This window comes from Scylla paramamosain, chromosome 17 (assembly GCF_035594125.1).
Source record: "Scylla paramamosain isolate STU-SP2022 chromosome 17, ASM3559412v1, whole genome shotgun sequence".
Classification (NCBI taxonomy): domain Eukaryota; kingdom Metazoa; phylum Arthropoda; class Malacostraca; order Decapoda; family Portunidae; genus Scylla; species Scylla paramamosain.
The window spans coordinates 6203742-6222092 of NC_087167.1; the positions used below are offsets into that span (position 1 = coordinate 6203742).

The window sequence follows — 18351 nt, forward strand, 5'->3', positions numbered from 1 at the left end:
TATTTTAATGCCATGACTACATATAACTACGCATTACACATTATTTTCACAATTGCATCTCTAACTACTGTAGTCATTAACCCGTTGTCTTCCTATATAATATAACGTCTGCCACAGATTCTTATTAGTGTTGTAATCTTTTACTGACTGCACCATCCTGACGTCGCTAATCCTTCATGTTATCATAAAAGGGATTAACTACGGCCTTGAAAGACAACCTCATGATAATTTATAACCATTACACACAACGGTACTTACACGTTGAAACAGAAAGAGATACCAGACAGAAATAACAACAGATACACACAATTTATCATTATATTTTCTTCACGAGATTCAATTACCTTTCACTCCTCACTAATTCCCTAGTTACCAAACCTTCACACACAAAAACAGGCACGTACCTCAACCAGGTGATGTCGGGCGTGGGGTCACCCTCGGCGGCACAGTTCAGTGTGGCAGGGTCACCTCGCCTCACGACCATGGCCTGCGGGTGCTCCACTATTCGGGGTGCTCGTCCGCCGCCGCCTGCAGGAGAAGGAAAACAGGACGCGTGAGAGCTGAGAGGCGGCAGGAAGGAGAGAAGAGAGGGGGAGTGAGGAGAGGTAAGAGAGCGTGAAGAAGGACACGAGAACGGAAGAGCAAAAGAAAAAGACGGGGAAAAAGGATTGAGGGAGAGAGGTAAATGAGCGTGAAGGAGTGTGCTGGAGGATGCGAAAAGGCGGAGAGAGGCAGGGGAGGCAGGGAGATGCGGGAGGGGGTGGCGTGGAGTGACCTGGAGAGTGTTAATGAGCGGTGAAGGGCGTGGCGGGGTGAGGGAAGCTGAGAGAGAGAGAGAGAGAGAGAGAGAGAGAGAGAGAGAGAGAGAGAGAGAGAGAGAGAGAGAGAGAGAGAGAGAGAATGGGTGAGGCAGCAGAGTCAAAAGAGAGGAAAGAAGAGGGCGTTGTTTAGATGCTGTTGTTTCCTCATTAGCGTGAGAATCGAGAGGAAATGAAGAGGAGGAGGAGGAGGAGGAGGAGGAAGAGGAGGAGGAGGGACACGTGACGAACAAGTGGTCAAGAGGAACCAAGAGGCGGACAAGAGGGGCATGAAAGAAGTACATGAAAGGAAGAGGGGGAATAAAAAAAAGTCAGAAGGAAAAAAAATGAAGGAAAAGGGAGTGAAAAAAATTTATAGTCCTAAAGAAACGGATGAAGAAGTAACAAGTAAAGAAAAAAATATATATATAGGAAATGAATGAAAAGGAGGAATAAAAAAAAAGAAAACAGTGGATGAGGGAAAGAGTTAGACGCAACCTGACTGTTAAGAATACGCGAAATGTAAATACAAGAAAGAAAGAAAGGAAGGAAGGGAAGGAGGGAGCACGCAGTATTTTATAGGTTAAGGAGTCACATGAATACATTAGCCATTTATTTCCAGTTAATTCTGCGAAAGTTGAAACACAAAAGGAGGAACAAGACGTTTTTAAGTTGGAAATGTTCAAAGCAGTACTTCGTAATTCTCTCTGTGTCCTTAATTAATACACTATACGCCTTTGTACCTCTCTCTCTCTCTCTCTCTCTCTCTCTCTCTCTCTCTCTCTCTCTCTCTCTCTCTCTCTCTCTCTCTCTGTGTGTGTGTGTGTGTGTGTGTTGGACAGACACTCACGAAGGGTTAGTTTGCACACACCACCACCAACCTTCGTGATTCCCGACAGCTCCTCCTCCTCCTCCTCCTCCTCCCTGGCGATCCCCAGACGGACGTCCCCTGACAGGCCTTCTACTTTCCCCGTGACAGCCGTGACAGCGCTCCAGCATCCCCTCTGACAGTCCCCAACACCTGTATCCTCCAGACAGCGTTCGACAGTTCAGTGTATACCTTCCGTGGACAAACCCGTAACATCCTTCCCGACAAATACCCAACAAAGACCAGACAAACAACCGACAGCTCTCCAACATTCCCGCTGAACCGACACGCACCCTCACCGCTGCCGCCACCGCCTCCGCCGCCGCTGCCGCCTCGGGTTCTTGGCTGACTGAGAGGGAGAACCAATTACTCTTCACCTTGTGTCTCCACCTAATTAAGCTTTGCCGGGTCAGGTTCGTCCCCGCGGCGACATGTGTGTGTGTGTGTGTGTGTGTGTGTGTGTGTGTGTGTGTGTGTGTGTGTGTGGTATTTGTTTCTCTTCCATGGAGGGTTTTCTTTCAGTCTTATTATTTAATCTGAATGTTTACCAAGGACTGCAGAAGACTGACTCGACTCGGCTCGGCTCAACTCGGCTCTTTCGTTCTTCACCTGTGAGAGGGAATGGGAGGTAGATGAGGGACTGACCGTGAAGGAAATGATGGGTTTGAGTAGCGGTGGTCAAAAACTCAGGTAATCTTCTGCATTAATTTCCTCTGTGTGTGTTGATGTTTTCCGTCAATCTCGAGTCCTCTGATCAGCTGACAATCAAGGAAAACATGACACTTTATAGATTATTGGTAGTTCAGATTTGTGATCAAAGAAAAACGCTAATCACTGTGAGGAGGAAAAAAGCGCAGTATGTTTCGTGACTGATCATGAATACGATCTGAGGTTTTCGAAGGATGTTGCAGAGGTCTCGTTCGTGTCTACGGGGAAAAAGTTGCGTGGGGGTTTGCTGGCGGAGTAAGGAAAGTAGAAGGACTGAAGGAAAGGGTTTAGTTATTGTACTTCTACCTTCTGATCACCAATCTCTATAAATTGTGTTCTTTATCTACTGGTGGAAAGTAAGAGGTTCCTGACAGTTCTTGGTATATTTGAAAGTATTTTTATTACCTTGACATTCGTGCAAGTAGGATGTTGTGTGTGTGTGTGTGTGTGTGTGTGTGTGTGTGTGTGTGTGTGTGTGTGTGTGTGTGTGTGTGTGTGTGTGTGTGTGTGTGTGTGTGTGTGTGTGTGTTACAATATGCATAACGATTTGGCGTGTATAATTGCCCGTTGCCGCCTGCTTGTTGTTGTATTTCCTCGTTTGGGCGCAACCTTACTCGTAATGCTTCCATAAATATGTACAGAGAGCGTATGTGATGCGATTCTTTTTTGTCAATAAGCTAATTAATTAGTTAATTAATTTGCTGCGTATGTTGCACTGCGGCGCCGGGACACGAGGAGGGCACGGAGAGGATGGCACGGAGAGGATAGCTGAGGCTGCAGGGGCGGCAGTCAGGGTGAGGCGGGACGGGGAGAGGCGGGAAGAGGCAGGGCGAGAGAGAGCAGCAGCAGGCAGGGAGGAGGCGGGGTGGGTGGAGGACTGAGAAGTGGGAACAAAAGTCGAAACAGCGAACGATGGACGTAACTAACTCGGGCAAGTGTGGCAGCTGGGAGAGGGCGAGTTAAGGGCCGGCAGGAAGAGGTGGGGACAAAGGTTGGAACGTGGCCGGGAGTCTGAATTCAGGCAGCAGGAGGAAGGAAGGAAGGGTGTGGTGAGGCAAACGAGGCGTCACCGCGCCTCGCCACCACCACGGGCTGAGCGGAACACCAATCAGGCAACGCTTTGGTCGCCCAGTCACTGCATGGGATCACATTCGTAAAGCTTTTGACGCCTTACCTTGACTATTTTTTAACAATCACTGGTAGAAGTTACGGGACTCATCAAACATGCTTTCAGAATTCTAATGATACAAGAATTCTGGTTCATCGACAGGAAGAGCACTCATGGGAACTCGATTAATTATTTCTAGAGGTTTCAAGGCACTTACCCTTCAAATTTAGACGATCCTTTTGACCTTTCTCTAGGGACTGGCACCTCAGTGAGACTTTTTTCGTTGTTTTCCTTCCCCTAGGCTGGCCGTACCCCTCTTATATAAAAAAAGCCCTTGAAAATATTCCTTACGAGAACACACAGTTTCAGAACACAGCCACAGACTCCACCACCAGAAGCTTGGAATATTAAAACTTCTAATCTGGTTGAGTTTTCCTTTTCTCTGTTTGTTACGCAGATGTCAAGGTTCGGCTGTCGTTTTTAGTCGTGTCCGCGGTGTCACAGATTGGCGCCGTGCACGAGTCTCCCTCAGCTGGCCCTGTCCATCAGATCCAATGTTGCTCTCACTCTTCGCTATTCTTTGGCCAGCACGCTTCGAACTCTATCCTACTCCGCTTTTCGGTTTGCGGTGATCACATTTTCTTTACAACCTTCCGTCCGTCACGTTTACACATAAAACGAAGAATACGATAAAAACTAGAACGGCAGCTAGAGAATATCTGAGGAACTGGAAAGTTAGCTAAAATGGGAACACGAGTCAAGGGATGAGAAAGAAGGTGAAGGGAAGAAAAGTGGACGAGGAAGAGCAAGGCAGAAACATTGGTGTGAGTCGTCGGGGATGAGACAGGCGAGAAGATGAGGATGTGAGAAAGAGGAAGGAATGAAAACACGTTAGTTATGAGTAAGGAAATGAGAAAGGGGAGAGCAGAGGAAGGAAATGAATGAGAGAGGCAAGAAAGTAAAGAAATAAGAGGGAGGAAGGAATGAAAACACGTTGGTAGACTGTTCCATGACGTCGAGGAATGAGAGAGAGGAAAGGAAGAAAAAAAAAAAAAAGGAAGACATGTCAAAATTAGTCGTTCTGGAATGAAGAGGGGAAGGTGAAGTGGTAAAAAAAAAAAGAGACAAACACATTATCATTTGTTATCTGATGACGCGAATATGAGGAGAAAGTGAAAACAGAGGAAGACGCATCTATGTGACTCGTTTGGGGGATGAAAGGGGGATGAAAGGGGGTATGAAAGACAAGGTTAGGTAGTAAGAAGAAGCGGTAGGAGAGGAATGAAAATATGTGAGTCATCGAGGGAGGAAGAACTGGAGAGGAGAAAAGAAGAGTAAAAGCACGTTATCATGATTCGTCGGAGGATGAGGAAGGGAAGAGAAGAAGAGAAGAAGAGAAAAAGAATGAAAACAAGTAGACAGGATCTGTTCAGGAGGAGGAAGGAGAGAGGAGAGGAAGAAAAGAAGAATGAAAACACGTTGGTATGATTGGTCAGAGGATGAATAAGGGAAGAGAAGAAGAGAAGAAGAATAAAAGCACGTTGATACCTAACGCTGGGTGAGGAAGGGAAGAAAAGAAGAATGAAAGGGCATTTGGCATAAATCATAAAGGGTTAAAACGACGAAGAGAGGAATGATATAAGACACAGGCAGGAAAACACGTCGATATGCGCTCCAACACGACGAGGAGAGGAATATTAATGGCCCAGTGTGCTAAAAACAAACACAGGCGGGGCGGCCCAACAGAGGCTTCCCCACACCAGCCAAAAAGTTCCCAGATCGATCCAGGCTCAGTCAGAGAGAGAGGCCTGAAAAGTGATGCTTTATTCAGAAACCATCAGTACTTGGAAGGACACCCGATGCGCAGCTGACTGACGCCACCCTTGTCTGTGTGTGTGTTTGTGTGTGTGTGTTGTGGAGACTACTTGTGAGAATACCGAAGATGGAACACAAGGAAATAGAGGTAAAACAGGCAACAGTAGACTAATTGGTTCTTCCAGGGCTGTTTGTGTGGGGGTCTGCAAGTATATCTACCGTGCAGTGGAAGAAATACGACAGCATGAATCAGGAAGGACAGCATAGAGGAAGAGGAAGAGGAGGAGGAAGAGTAAGAGACGTGGGTTTTGTAGGTCCACAGATGCAAAAGGAAACAAGCGCGAGGGAGGTGATAGCACGTCCATGCACTGCAGTTATTAACAGAGATACAAATATAATATAATCAGAGCAATGCAGGCAGGCACTTCCCTCACACACATTCAGGCGGAAACCTTTAGTGTTATCAGGATCATTAATTACTGGGAGATTTGTGTGTGTGTGAGTGTGTGTGTGTCTCCCACTCAGTACTCCTTTCCCACCTTCCCCTTCACACACACACACACACACACACACACACACACACACACACACGATCACGGCCTCATCTCGCCTCACTCACACATAGCTACTCCACTGCCTCGCCTTGCCTTCCACTCTCCAATCTCTCCACAGTCAGTCGTTGGCCTCGGATCCCTTAATGCCGGCGAGAATTCCCTGTGAAGTGTCCTTGTTGCTCCCCGCCCGGCCCTCGCTACAAAGGCGCCGGAGCCACGACTACCGGGCCACTGCGGCACTCCTGACGCGGGCCTCTCACAAGTGCAATGGTCAGTCCACTCACTTGATCAGCCCACTGCTTGGCCCACGCCTGCTGCTGCTGCGGGAGGGCAGGTGCGTGGGGGCAGGAGACCCTTGCTTCATCGAATTAAGTTTAGAGTCTCCGCTGTCCATGAATTCAAAGGTACGGAAATTAGTGTGACTCTGCACCACCGCAGGGCATATGGGACCTTTTTTATTTTTAGGGGGGAAGGGGCGTTCCTCTTTCTCTAGCTCCCCCTCCCCTCCCTCCGCGGCCAGGCAGTGCCCTCACCGGAGTAAGCGCGCTGCCATCTGGCTGGGAATGGCACAAAATGAAAGAACTATATCTACGTGGCGCTCCCCTTCTCGATCCCCCTCCCCCTGCCGCCCCCCTGAACTAACTCGCCGGCAGGGACTCCTTTATGCCCAGTGAGGAAGCACCTCTTTGGCCGAAATTAGGTAAAACTCGACCAGTTCCATACAAATGAGATTTTACTGAAATGTACTTTCCACTTTTTTTTCCCGTCATTAATGTTGCTCCCTTATTGTGTGTACGTGTCTGACACAGCGGCGCGGTGGTGGCGGTAGTGGTGGTGGCGGTTCCACGCTGCTCTTTGCCGCCGCTCCTCTTAAAAAGAGTCCCTAGGAGGCTGGGGAACCTGGACAGCACGTGACAGTTATTAGGAAAGTTGTGGCTTTGTCCTGCTCAAGCCTCGTCTGCCGCCACACTCCACTTGGTCGGGAGGAGGAGGAGGAGGAGGAGGAGGAGGAGGGGGGAAAGGCCATGCAGGTGACCGTGAGAGGCACACCCAAAGCGTCACCTACGTGTTGCCTTTGTGAGGATAACGCGACCCCGTCAAGCTGAGCAGTGTTGAGTTACGTTCATAATGCGTCACATGCGGCCTTTGTGGCGGTAATGGGCGTCTGAGAGCCATGAGCCGAATGACGCCCAGCCTTCCACAGCCCTTTCTTACCCCCAGAGACTGCCATCTCCCGCCAGCTCTCGTGTGCCTCGCCATTGGTGGTGCTCGCGCGGCGCCCTCATTGCCTCCATCGCCGCGGCCTGGTGGCTGTCTCCCCACGTGAACGGCATTGTAATTCTTGAGCTACTTATGAATCAGACGTGTTGGCGCGGCGCGGCTGCTAACTCTGGAGCCTCACGCCGTTCATGGTAAGGCGGCATGATGGGGTCACGTTACCATTAATGGCCCCCCACTCCTCCCTTCCACGCCATTCATACTAACCCCCCCTCCTTACCCCTCTCTTCCTAGCCCATCCCTCCACTCTTCTTACCCCTCCTCTCCACACCACGTCCCTTCCTCCCCTTCCAACCCCTGCTCTTAACACTTCACTCTCCTTACCTCACTTCTCTTCCTTCTCCTCTGCTCCCCATCACTCAATTCATTCCTCTTTTCCTCTTTCCTCCAACTTTCTTTTCCCTTTCCTTCACCTCTTTCTTCGCACTAGCTTCTCTTCGATTTTTCTATCTATTTCTCTCTTTCTTTCTTTTTTCCTTCCTCCTACACACTTCTCTTCTCCTCTCTTCCATTAAACTCCTCCTCCTCCTCCTCCTCTTCACTCTTCTCACCCAGTTTCCTTCTTCCCCCGATCTTCAATTCTCTCCTTCCTCCCTTCTTCCCTCACATCTATTTCCTTAGTCTTCCCTGATTTCCCTCTCTTAAATCCACTTCCCGTCCTCTCTCCTCCCTTCTAACCCTTTCTCTCCCCTCCCCTCCCCTCTTTGTCTCCCTTTTCTCCTCCCTTTCACCTCCTTTCTCTCCCTCCAGATCCCTTAATTAATAATGCCTGTGTGACTTACTAAATGCACTCAGAAGGCAAAGAATGTTTGTTTGTTTTTTCAGACTGCATGCGTTTCCGTTGCTTTTACACTCCCCCCCCCTCCCCCACCCGCCCCAAGTGTTACCCTCCCCTGGGCCGTATTAAGAAATGTTATGCTCTCACCATGATTACTAGCCTGGTTCTCCCTAGAGTGTTTCACCTGTTGATAATATATAAATTCTATCAATCTGTCACGTGAACCCTATAAAACACACTTAAAGACCCGTTTAACTTCAATTAGAGCCTTTTGAACGTAGTGCAGATGCGGCGCAGAGGTGTTTGAAAATACTGCACGGTGTTCTGCAGGTCACCGTCCCGCACTGTTCCTCCTCCTGTCCACACCTACTTCATTCCGGCGCTCTGATAAATTTTTACACCATAAATGCTCACTTCTCTTGCTTTGAGTAGCCCTGGTTCCTTTGTACATTAATGCTGAACAAAGGCCAAGGGCGCACAGAAGTAGTAGTAGTTTTAATTAACGGGCTGTGGCACGGTGAGAAAAGATGGTAGGGTGAAAGAAAGTGGTAGGGTGAAGGATAATGGCAGGGTGAGATACTGTGCGAAGGGGAAGGTCTCAGTAAGAAGAGAGAGGAACAGCAGAAGAGTTAAGGACGTGGCAGGGTGAGGGACGATGGCAGGGTGAGGGATTAAGGTAAGGTAAGAAATGATAGCATGACGGGGAAAATTGGCAGAGAGAGAGAGAGAGAGAGAGAGAGAGAGAGAGAGAGAGAGAGAGAATACAGTGGATTAAATTTTGTAGACCCGAGTTCGCATCCCATCCACGGCAGCCTTCTTCAGAATTAATAACCCGTGAGCCTCGTGGAGCGCAGCGCGATGGGCGGAGGGAAGGTGCTGCCAGACCACACCCCGCACGGCAACCCAGTGCATATAGGATCATATTCTGAAACACTTTTGCGTTGCACCTTCACTATGTTCAAAAAGGTTCTAGTTGAAGTGACGCGATTTCTAAAGGATTTTTTTTTTTTTTATAGTAGTAGTGACAGATAAACAAGATTTCTATAGTCTTTAGAACCCGGCTGGTCATCTATGCGGCCTTTGAAAATAGTCGTGGTGAGAGAGCAAAGCATGTGTGAATACGAGGCGATGCTTCACCCCACGCCGCTCATGGGCAAATACTAAACTCGTGAGCCACAGTTGCTAAGCCCGCCAGGATCCACAGGCGAGTCATTCAGCCAGAGGAGGATCAGGTCGTGGTGAATCTGCTAGGAACATGCGAGGGTGACTGGGATTAGATTTGAGTTTAGGAAATGACCTCCACTGTTACGTTTCGAGCACAGACTATTACGATCTCTTGTGTAATCTTTAGCTTCAACAGAATCGAGACACTGAAACGGTTCCATCCAGCATCTCAACTACATTCAAAAGGCTCTAATTAAAGTTACACGGGATTTTAGAGATTTTACAGTTCTAGTGACATATCAAGAGGGGGACCACTCTTGAGAACTTAGCTAGTCATTTCTGTGGCCTTGGAAAATAGTCGTGATGAAACAGCAAGGCGTTTCAGATATGCTACATTGTACGACAGTAGCCAAAACAACTGGGTATGCGTGTTCAGTTACTTATGGCTTCACACACACACACACACACACACACACAGGCAGGATGACAGCCGTGACAGTGACAGTCCTGCAAAATTCCTCCAACCTTCAGCTATTGAGGTTGCTCCAGTCCATCAGACACTCCTCCCGCCAGTGCTACAGTACACCTTTAGAGGGAATAATATTTCCAACATGTGCAGTGCGTTCAGAGGCTTTAGGTAACAGGAAAATGAGAGAGGATGAACGGAACGCAACCCCCCTCCACCACCCCCCTCTCTCTCTCGCTCTCAATACCACTTACGTAAACAACCGCCTGAAGTTAAGATAAAATATATACACTTCTTTACACTGCTGCCGTCACTTCATTACTAAAACAATATGTATAGTGTTGATCGGACGTGCTTTCAATAAACCTTCATCCTCGCATTACTCAGCGCGATCAAAGGAAGAGCAGCCCTGCGAGTAATAAGCTAAGTAGTTGGGCAGGCTCGGAGCTTCCTGACTAGTTGGGTGATGGAGTTGCTGCCTCGTTATCGGTGTTGTCTGAGGCTCTTTTACACTGTTAGTATGTATCGCCTCAAATGTTTCGTCGTCCTATCCCAACTTGTTTTAATAGTGCTAGTGGAAGTTATTGACGTTCTCGAGGGGTTTTTATGGTTCTAGTGATAGTTTAGGATTTCTGCATCATCTGTGGGAAGAAAGACCTGTGAGAAGACCACCTGTGATCCATCTGTGGGAAAAAGACCTGTGAGAAGACCACCTGTGATCCATCTGTGGGAAAAAGACCTGTGAGAAGACCACCTGTGATCCATCTGTGGGAAAAAGACCTGTGAGAAGACCACCTGTGATCTCTGTGGCTTTCGAAAACAGTCATGATGAGAGCAAAGTGTTTAAGAATATAAGGCTTAGTTAGAAGTAATCTTCCGTATTAACTTCTAATGCGTTTTTTTTTTTCTTTATTCTTGAATCTTAAGATCTTGGAATTTAAGTTTCATAAAGGAGAATCTCAGCAGTTCACAGTACTTTAGATTGAAGGAAAAAGTTTAGTGGAAAAGACTGAGGGAAGCTAAAACTCTATCTTAAAGCTTGGATAAGTATTAAGTTAGGTTAGATTAAGTTAGGTTAGGTACACTTTAGCATCTGTCACCACATCAAGCTAGTATTACTGTCAACCAATAATGTTTTAACAGTCTACGTAATAATTCCTTTTCATCTGACGCGATCATTTTCTATAAATTAACGCTGCTTGTAAAAAAAATACTAAATTTGCTGACACACTCCGTTGCCATACACACGAAGCTTTATTCCTTAACCCTTTGATTACTATGGCATACTTTCAACTATGTAAAATGGTTTCGTGTAGATTTAGATTACAATTTTGAAAGAACACTCACAGCAAAGGTGATTGAATATCTATTAAACTTTTCATTGCATGTAGCTTAATTTTTGTTTGGTAAAATTGTCCACCGTCACTCAAATAAAGTAATGTCATTAGCAGTCAAAAGAGTTAACGCACAGCCGGCACGGACAGGCGGACGCGTCCCTCCGCCAGGTGACAGACAGCACGCAGCCTCGCAAAGCCCGTGTGGCGATGGACTGAACCTGCACTCGCGCCTGTGTGAATATCCATTGTTCTTTTTGTACAGGCCCGGCTGGGTTATGGAGCTCTGAAATAATCGTGGAGTGTTTTGCAGTGTTTGATGTTATGGTGTTCAGCGCGCGAGTTGTCACGGCCCGCCTCACACATTCATGAACTGAGAGTACCATGACTAACTCACAAACACCCTCCCCTTCCTACCTTGTCCCCCAGTCACCCTGCCATCAGTTTCCTTACCATCATTTTAACTCACAGCTGCCTTTATCCTTCCCCTACCTTGTCCCTATCACCCTGCCCTCACTTCGCTATCATTCGCCCATACACATCCCATCCTGACAACCCTGTCCTCCTCCCCCTGCCACGTTACCGTCATCCTGCTTACTTTGTCCTCCGGTAATCCCTCCGTCATCTCACTTACCCTGTCCTTCTGCTGTCTCACCGTAACCATACTGCTCTGCCACTCAGACATCCTGCCTACCATGCAAACATGTTATCTTACCTAACACTATCAATGACTGACTGTTTTAATTTTGCACACATGACGCATCGAGAAACACAGTAGGAAAGAAAGAAAGAAAAAAGAAAAAGAATGAGAGTGAAAGAAAGGGAAGAAAAAGAAAGAAGGAAAGAAAGAAAGAGGTGGAGAGGCGGAAGTGAAGTAGATGTTGATGGTGTTTTTGATGGTAAAAGTACTTGTGGTGGTGGTGGTGGTGGTGGCCTGCCCGAGGGAGCTGTGGCGCCTTGAGATCACCCGCCTCCCGGATTCTATTTTTCACCTCGCAAAGTGACGATCGATAGAACACGCGGGGCGATCGATAGCATGAAGGTTGCACGAAGATTAGGGATATTTTAAGCACGACGCCTGCATCTTTCATTGTAGCGTGCTCAATTATTCCGTTTTTGTTCATGTTTTTAAGGACTTTTGAACAATGTATTGCTATTTTAAAGGAGGGGGGGGGTGTATTTTTTTAAGGGATGACTCGTGAAGAATGTTTATAATTTTTATAGTTTACTCACTAGCTTGACGTGTGTGTGTGTGTGTGTGTGTGTGTGTGTGTGTATCATTACTCCTCCCCACTTAACAACACGCACGCAAACACGGACGCACACATGAACCCCTAGTGCGTTAAGAACCTCGGTGCATTCTTGAGGTCACATTAAGCCGCTGTCTGGAAGGTTAACGTTTAACGAGGGACAACCAAACGAGCGTGTCGGAATCTCAGTTTTCGCAGTGTCACAAACTATCACAGCTTCATCATGCTTAAGTTTGTTGGTTGATGCAAAACAAACACTCCCTTTCCAGCTTATGCTTATGAAAAGATTAGTTAAGAGAGAATATTACACAGTTATTACACAGTATTTTTCTCTAGTGGGTTATTATGAAAAAAGTTTTCTAGTTTAGAATGAATATGCACTCTAACGTATGATTATGAAAAAAAAAAAAAGTTTGGATAGTGAAGAAGGATTTCATTACCGTGTATAACAATGAAGATTTTAAGCGAAGTCAGAACATCGCACTTTCTTTATCGTGTATAATCGTGAAAAATCTTGCTACTTAAGCCGCAAGAAACAGTTTCACCACGACGTGTAATAATGAAAAAGTTTGCTGGTTAAGACACACTTCCGCACACCCGCTTCCTTCCCTCTGTGTGATTATGAAAAACTGTACGAGGAAAGTAAGTATTCGTGCAAAGTTTCACAAGAGAATATTTCAACTACAAGGAGGTCCATCTAGATTACTTCACCACGTAATGCCGCGAATTTGTCCGGGAAAACCTTGTGTGGCCTTGGAATTTCATCACTGCGGTGTCTTGTCGCGTGAAGTATGGAGCAAGATTCCACGGTTCTCAAGAGCTATAAATCCTTTCTCGTTTTTTTTCTTTTTTCTCTTTTATCCCCGCTGCTCATTCTTCCGGCATTACTCTCGTGTTGTTGCTTGGTTAGGTGGGGCAATGATAAGAGATTACGCCAACAAGTCTACTCAAGAGTAAACAAAGAGAGGCGATGGGGGACTAATGCAAACGTCCACAATCTATGGTCGCTCACTCGGAGGCACACTCGGCAGCACATTCTAAAGCAGCGGTTCCCAATCTAAAGGAAGCTGTAGATCTGATGGCTTCTTGCAACTTCCTTTTTTTTCCCCCCTATACAACAAATATTTTTTCTTACACCTGTACAAATTATAATTCCATCAGTCACCCCCAATCCATTTTCTATTGATTCTGCTCCCCTTTGTGTTTTATAAATAGATAGATAGTTAGATACTTTATTAATACATCATTGATACCAACCACACTGACATTGCTGAATGACTTGTCTTGCCACTCTGACCCGCCGACATAATAATGCGTGTGGTGGTGGAGGGGAAGGGAACAAGAAGGTCTGTTAGAAGCAAAAAAGGGAGCGTTATGTGAGGCGGTTACAACAAAAAAGGGGATGTTATGCAAGTCAGGTAGAAGTAAAAGGGAACGTTACGTAGGTCACAAGCAAAAAGACGTTACATAGATAAGTTGGAAGCAAGAAGTGGACATTATATAAATCAGAAACAAAAAAGGGAACGTTATGTAGGTCAGAAAAAAAAAAAAAGTTGACAGTTTGGGCACCACTGTCACGGAGGCGTAGGGAAGCTAGTACACAACCTCATACAATATAGAACAAGTTTATATAGCTGTCCCCCTGCCTTAAATCTCACTCTCTGCAGCATTTCAATCCCTACATCACCCTTGGGAAATCAGAAATACCGTTCGTCCTTCCTTCCAACACGTCCAAACATACCTAACATTAAAAGTCTGTACATAACTAAGATAATAGACAAAGTAGCAATTAAATAGTTTAAATTTCCATCTGGGCGGATTCTCAACCATTCCAGCGACTTATCTCGACTCCAATGAAGTTATCAAGTGTTTTCATAATGGCAGTTTATTAAGGGTTCTGTATAATCGGTGGGAAAACAGTCATTAGAACCTCATCGATCATATTTGTGGGCCTCGAAAACAGTCCTTATGAGTGAGTGATGTGTTTCAAAATACGGTGCCTTATCAGTTTGTTATCGTATTAGTCTAAGTGTGTTTAGCGATTGGAATCAGAATCTCTCTCTCTCTCTCTCCTCCCCATCATTTCCTACTTCCCTTTCTCTCTCTCCCCTGCCTCCCTATCTCCCCCTTTATTTTCTCCTTCCTTCCTCCCTCTTTCTCCCTCTCCTTATCCCACCACCCCCTATCTTAATTCCTCTCCTCAGCCATCTTTCCTTCCACCATCTTCCCCCTACCTAGTTCTCACAGTCGCTCCCACCCACCCCACGTCTCTCAAGCATCCCTCCCCCCCCGCGCCTACCCCATCTCTATAATACTTTGTTGGGAGAAGTAAACTGGATGGTCACAAAGGGTAAACTGGGCAATTAACGTGGGTCATTAAATAGATTGTTACGTCAACACTGCCACATGTCACCATCGTCACAAATCCTCGTCACCATCACCATCTACACGGTCGGCCATCACTGGTATGATTCCTGTTAGTACTGGGGTTATGTGTCACCATCACCATCAACACCAATACAAGTTACTGCATACACGTATCACTGTTATTGCTATCACTCTAAAGACTATCACCAGCATCACTACTGTTACTGAATACACCCATTACCATCACCACCATTATCACTACTAGTACCACACCCATCACCATCACCACATCTACTATTACTACAGCAGTCACCACTTCCTGACACCATAAACACCACCACACTCACCACACACTCGCGCCCTCTCGCCATCCAGTCTCCCTGACCTCCACCATCACACATTGCCCACTAGCCTCACTGTGAAGCCGCGCAGTAAACCAATTCCTGTCACTCAAGAGGCTCGGAGATTCGAAGCCAAGTTCATGCGACCCTTTGAAGCCTCGAACTTATTTTTTGTTGCCTCATTTATACTTTCTCTCTCTCTCTTGGCTTCGTATTTTTGGAAAGCTTTATACTCTCATGAAAACATCTCTTTTTAAGGCCACATACATGATTTGTTAGGTTCTCAATGGTGTTTTTTCCGCCTATTAATTTTACAGAATGCTTCTTGACGTATCACTAGAATCATGAGAACACCCTGCTAAACTGCAATAACTTACTCCATGGACTGTCAAAAGAAGTCGATATAACGCGGAAACTTTGGAGAATGCAGTTCCAGTTTTTCTTTTCCTCTTACGTTTAGAGAAGATACCGTGTTTCTCCTCCTCCTCCTCCTATCTGCAACCTGCCGCTTAACCGTCATAGCAGCAGCGAGAATACCGCAGCCACTCTTCCACGTTCTCAATTCGAAGTTCACATGAAAGACCGTTCGTTTCGTTTGCCACCAGTTCGTCAGTTACCCGCTGGTCTTATGAACGTCCTCCAAACATAGGCCTTCATTCTCTCAACTTGCATCATTACGGAAAGCAACACCATGGCTGCCTGATGCCTCCATAACACTCGTAAGAATAACAATGGAGTGTCGTAAGAAGACCAAGGAGAGACACAGAAACGTACATTACAGTGAAAGTTGGCAATAGCTATAAGTGCAGGTTTCGGCAGAGAGAGAGAGAGAGAGAGAGAGAGAGTTCGCCGTTTATGTGTGTGTGTGTGTGTGTGTGTAGGAATCTCACACATATACCATCAGCACCATCACCACCACTTGAAATGTCATCCATCCACTCCATTTTCTATCTCATTCCTCGCGTAATAATCAGCATATAAATATTAATGGCATAACCAAATTACTTTTCCCGGTCCTTCCTTTCGTTTTTTCCCACTTCCTTGTGACAACCTCGCGCAGACATCAGGACCCTAGAGTGTTTGGTCCTGTAATGACGTGCAAACACTGCTAAGTGGGAAAAAACGTGATTTGAATCTATCGTTTTCCATTCCTATCATGAGAGAGAGAGAGAGAGAGAGAGAGAGAGAGAGAGAGAGAGAGAGAGAGAGAGAGAGAGAGAGAGAGAGAGAGAGAGAGAGGCTACAAAAGTCTTATGAGTATTCTCTTTCTGAAGATCCACGTGTTTGAACAAGGAGCAGAAAATATATACATTAATCTAAATTCCATTAAAAAATACTAGTCAAGGTAAAATAATATGAACTCAAGGACACCACCGACGAGATGACATTTGGCAGCACACACACACACACACACACACACACACACACACACACAGGTGATAATCGTGCACCTGTACTTACGAATACATGAATAAACTGTTACGGAAAGAAAAAAGTGTATATACGTAAAATCATGCATATAGTTAAGAGCCTACACGAGGAAGCTGTTAGGGAGAGACAAAAATTTACGGAACAGGAGGCGAGTGGCGGCGGGCGGCATCAAGAGGTACAGTACTCCGTGGGCGAGGGCGCTGAGGGCAAGCGTGGGGGCAAAAGGTGAGGGGAAAAAAAGCAAGAGGTGGACAGCGGCATGGGGCGGCGGCAAAAAGGCAGCTTCTTCTCCGCTTCCCCTAGAGATGTCCTGCTGAGACGCTCAATGGTGGACGGCGTGACCTTTTTTCCCCCCCATCCCCTCTCTCTCTCTCTCTCTGATCCGCTGCCACCACCATGTCTCCTCCCGGCGGCCAGGTCAGACAGGTTCAGTCTCTGTTCAGTCCCGGGTCTTCAGGTGGCAGGGGATCATGGGATGTGTAGATTACTAAGCATTCAAACTAAACTCACTAATTCCATCTTCATATTTCACTGGGTCTTTAGTATTTACGTTTCTTTCTTTTTTTTATATATATTTTTTTTACAGTTTCATGTTGATTTATTTGGCTGGATCTTTGGTATTTGTTATTATTTCTATTTTTAGGCCCGAGTGCTGTACCTTCAACTGTTGATAAATTAACTCTGCTAATGGTACAGGTGATTTTATTTTTCAGCATATCTAGGCAATTCTACTCAAGCAGAATTAATCAACAAGTTCTAAAAAAGCATCACAGTATATTCAATGACACACTTTGCTGTGAGTGTACTCTTTCAAAAACCTCATTTAGACTTATACATAACCACGATACCAAACTGTAGCAGAAACTGAAACGGTCAATAGGTTATACATAGAAATACAAATAATGAAACCACGCAGAGCATCAAAATTTGCACCAGAGAAGCATATTTAGAGTCAACGTGCCTATCTACTCATACCTTGCACTCCCTGACTGACTAAGACCCACAATACAGTTTTACTTTAACAATTCAGTGCTGGGTAGTCTTACTTTAACGCTACAGTCTCTTGAATAATTCTGTTGCCTAGAAGGGGCGAAATTAAAATCCTATTCCCGCTTTTTCTCATGTCTCCATTCAAACAGTTTTCTACAGAGCTTTGAGTGGTAGCAAAGGACGACCGCACCAGTAAAAGGATTAAAGGAACAAAAGGGTGAATTTGCATGTAGTGTGTGCCTGGAGTGTAAGTCTTTGCATAGCCTGACACTTCATAACTACTGGAGGCGGGGAGGAGGGTATGTGAGACGCTGATGTGTTCTGAATCACTGAGGGCTTCAAATGCTTCAGTGTGAGGCTTCTAAGTGGCATTATGTGTGTGTTTTTTTTTTTTTATTGAATTTTACTTATTTTTACTCAATGTTCTTCTCGTTTTCTAAGTGTCTTCTTTAGTGAACTTCTAGTTTCCTTTATCAACCTTTGGGATTTGCAAGGCTCTGTGTTGTGCTGAAAGGGAGATGCATGGACGCTTGCCTCTTGTCTGTTTGTGCTTTTGTCAGCGAGGAAGGACACACACACACACACACACACACACACACACACACACACACACAGAGGGAAGTGGGGGAGGGGATGCACAGCGCAGTTTAGTAATGATCTTTTCCCCCTCGAGGCCTGAGCCAACACACCTGTATGTACAACGTGCAGCAATCTCTCACCAGCGAAAGAGCGAAGCGCAGACCTCGGGCCGTGTGTGTGTGTGTGTGTGTGTGTGTGTGTGTGTTGTGTCACTGGCCTCACCCTCTCCGACCTATTTTTCAATCTACAACAGCAATCCTTTCCTCACTTTCTCTCTCTGCATTTGAATTTTCCCGCACCGCTATATCCCTCCTGTTTAAATTCCTGTCTATAATCACTCCTACGTTTCCATATTTCCACTACTCCCTACTCCGCTAGCGCTGTCTCGACCCGGCTTCGTCACTCCTTCATTCTCTTGCAGTAGCCCTCTCTTCTCTTCTCAATCATCCTTACCCACACACACTTGCAAAACACCATCAATTATGTAGCACTTGTTTCTTAACCTTTTCTCTTTACTTTTCCT

The 18351-nt window shown here is 46.0% G+C and overlaps 1 protein-coding gene across 1 annotated transcript in view; it reads right to left on the bottom strand.

Moving 5' to 3' along the window:
• The window catches only part of LOC135108382 (roundabout homolog 1-like), a 72872-nt gene extending 57948 nt beyond the window's left edge, over nucleotides 1-14924 (bottom strand). The window contains exons 1-2 of the mRNA XM_064019323.1: nucleotides 14835-14924; nucleotides 405-528 (exon numbers count right to left, since the gene is read on the bottom strand). Of these exons, the coding sequence (XP_063875393.1) occupies nucleotides 405-484 (80 nt within the window). The 5' untranslated portion in view covers nucleotides 485-528; nucleotides 14835-14924. The remainder of the gene's footprint in view (nucleotides 1-404; nucleotides 529-14834) is intronic.
• Nucleotides 14925-18351: the final 3427 nt, after the last annotated feature.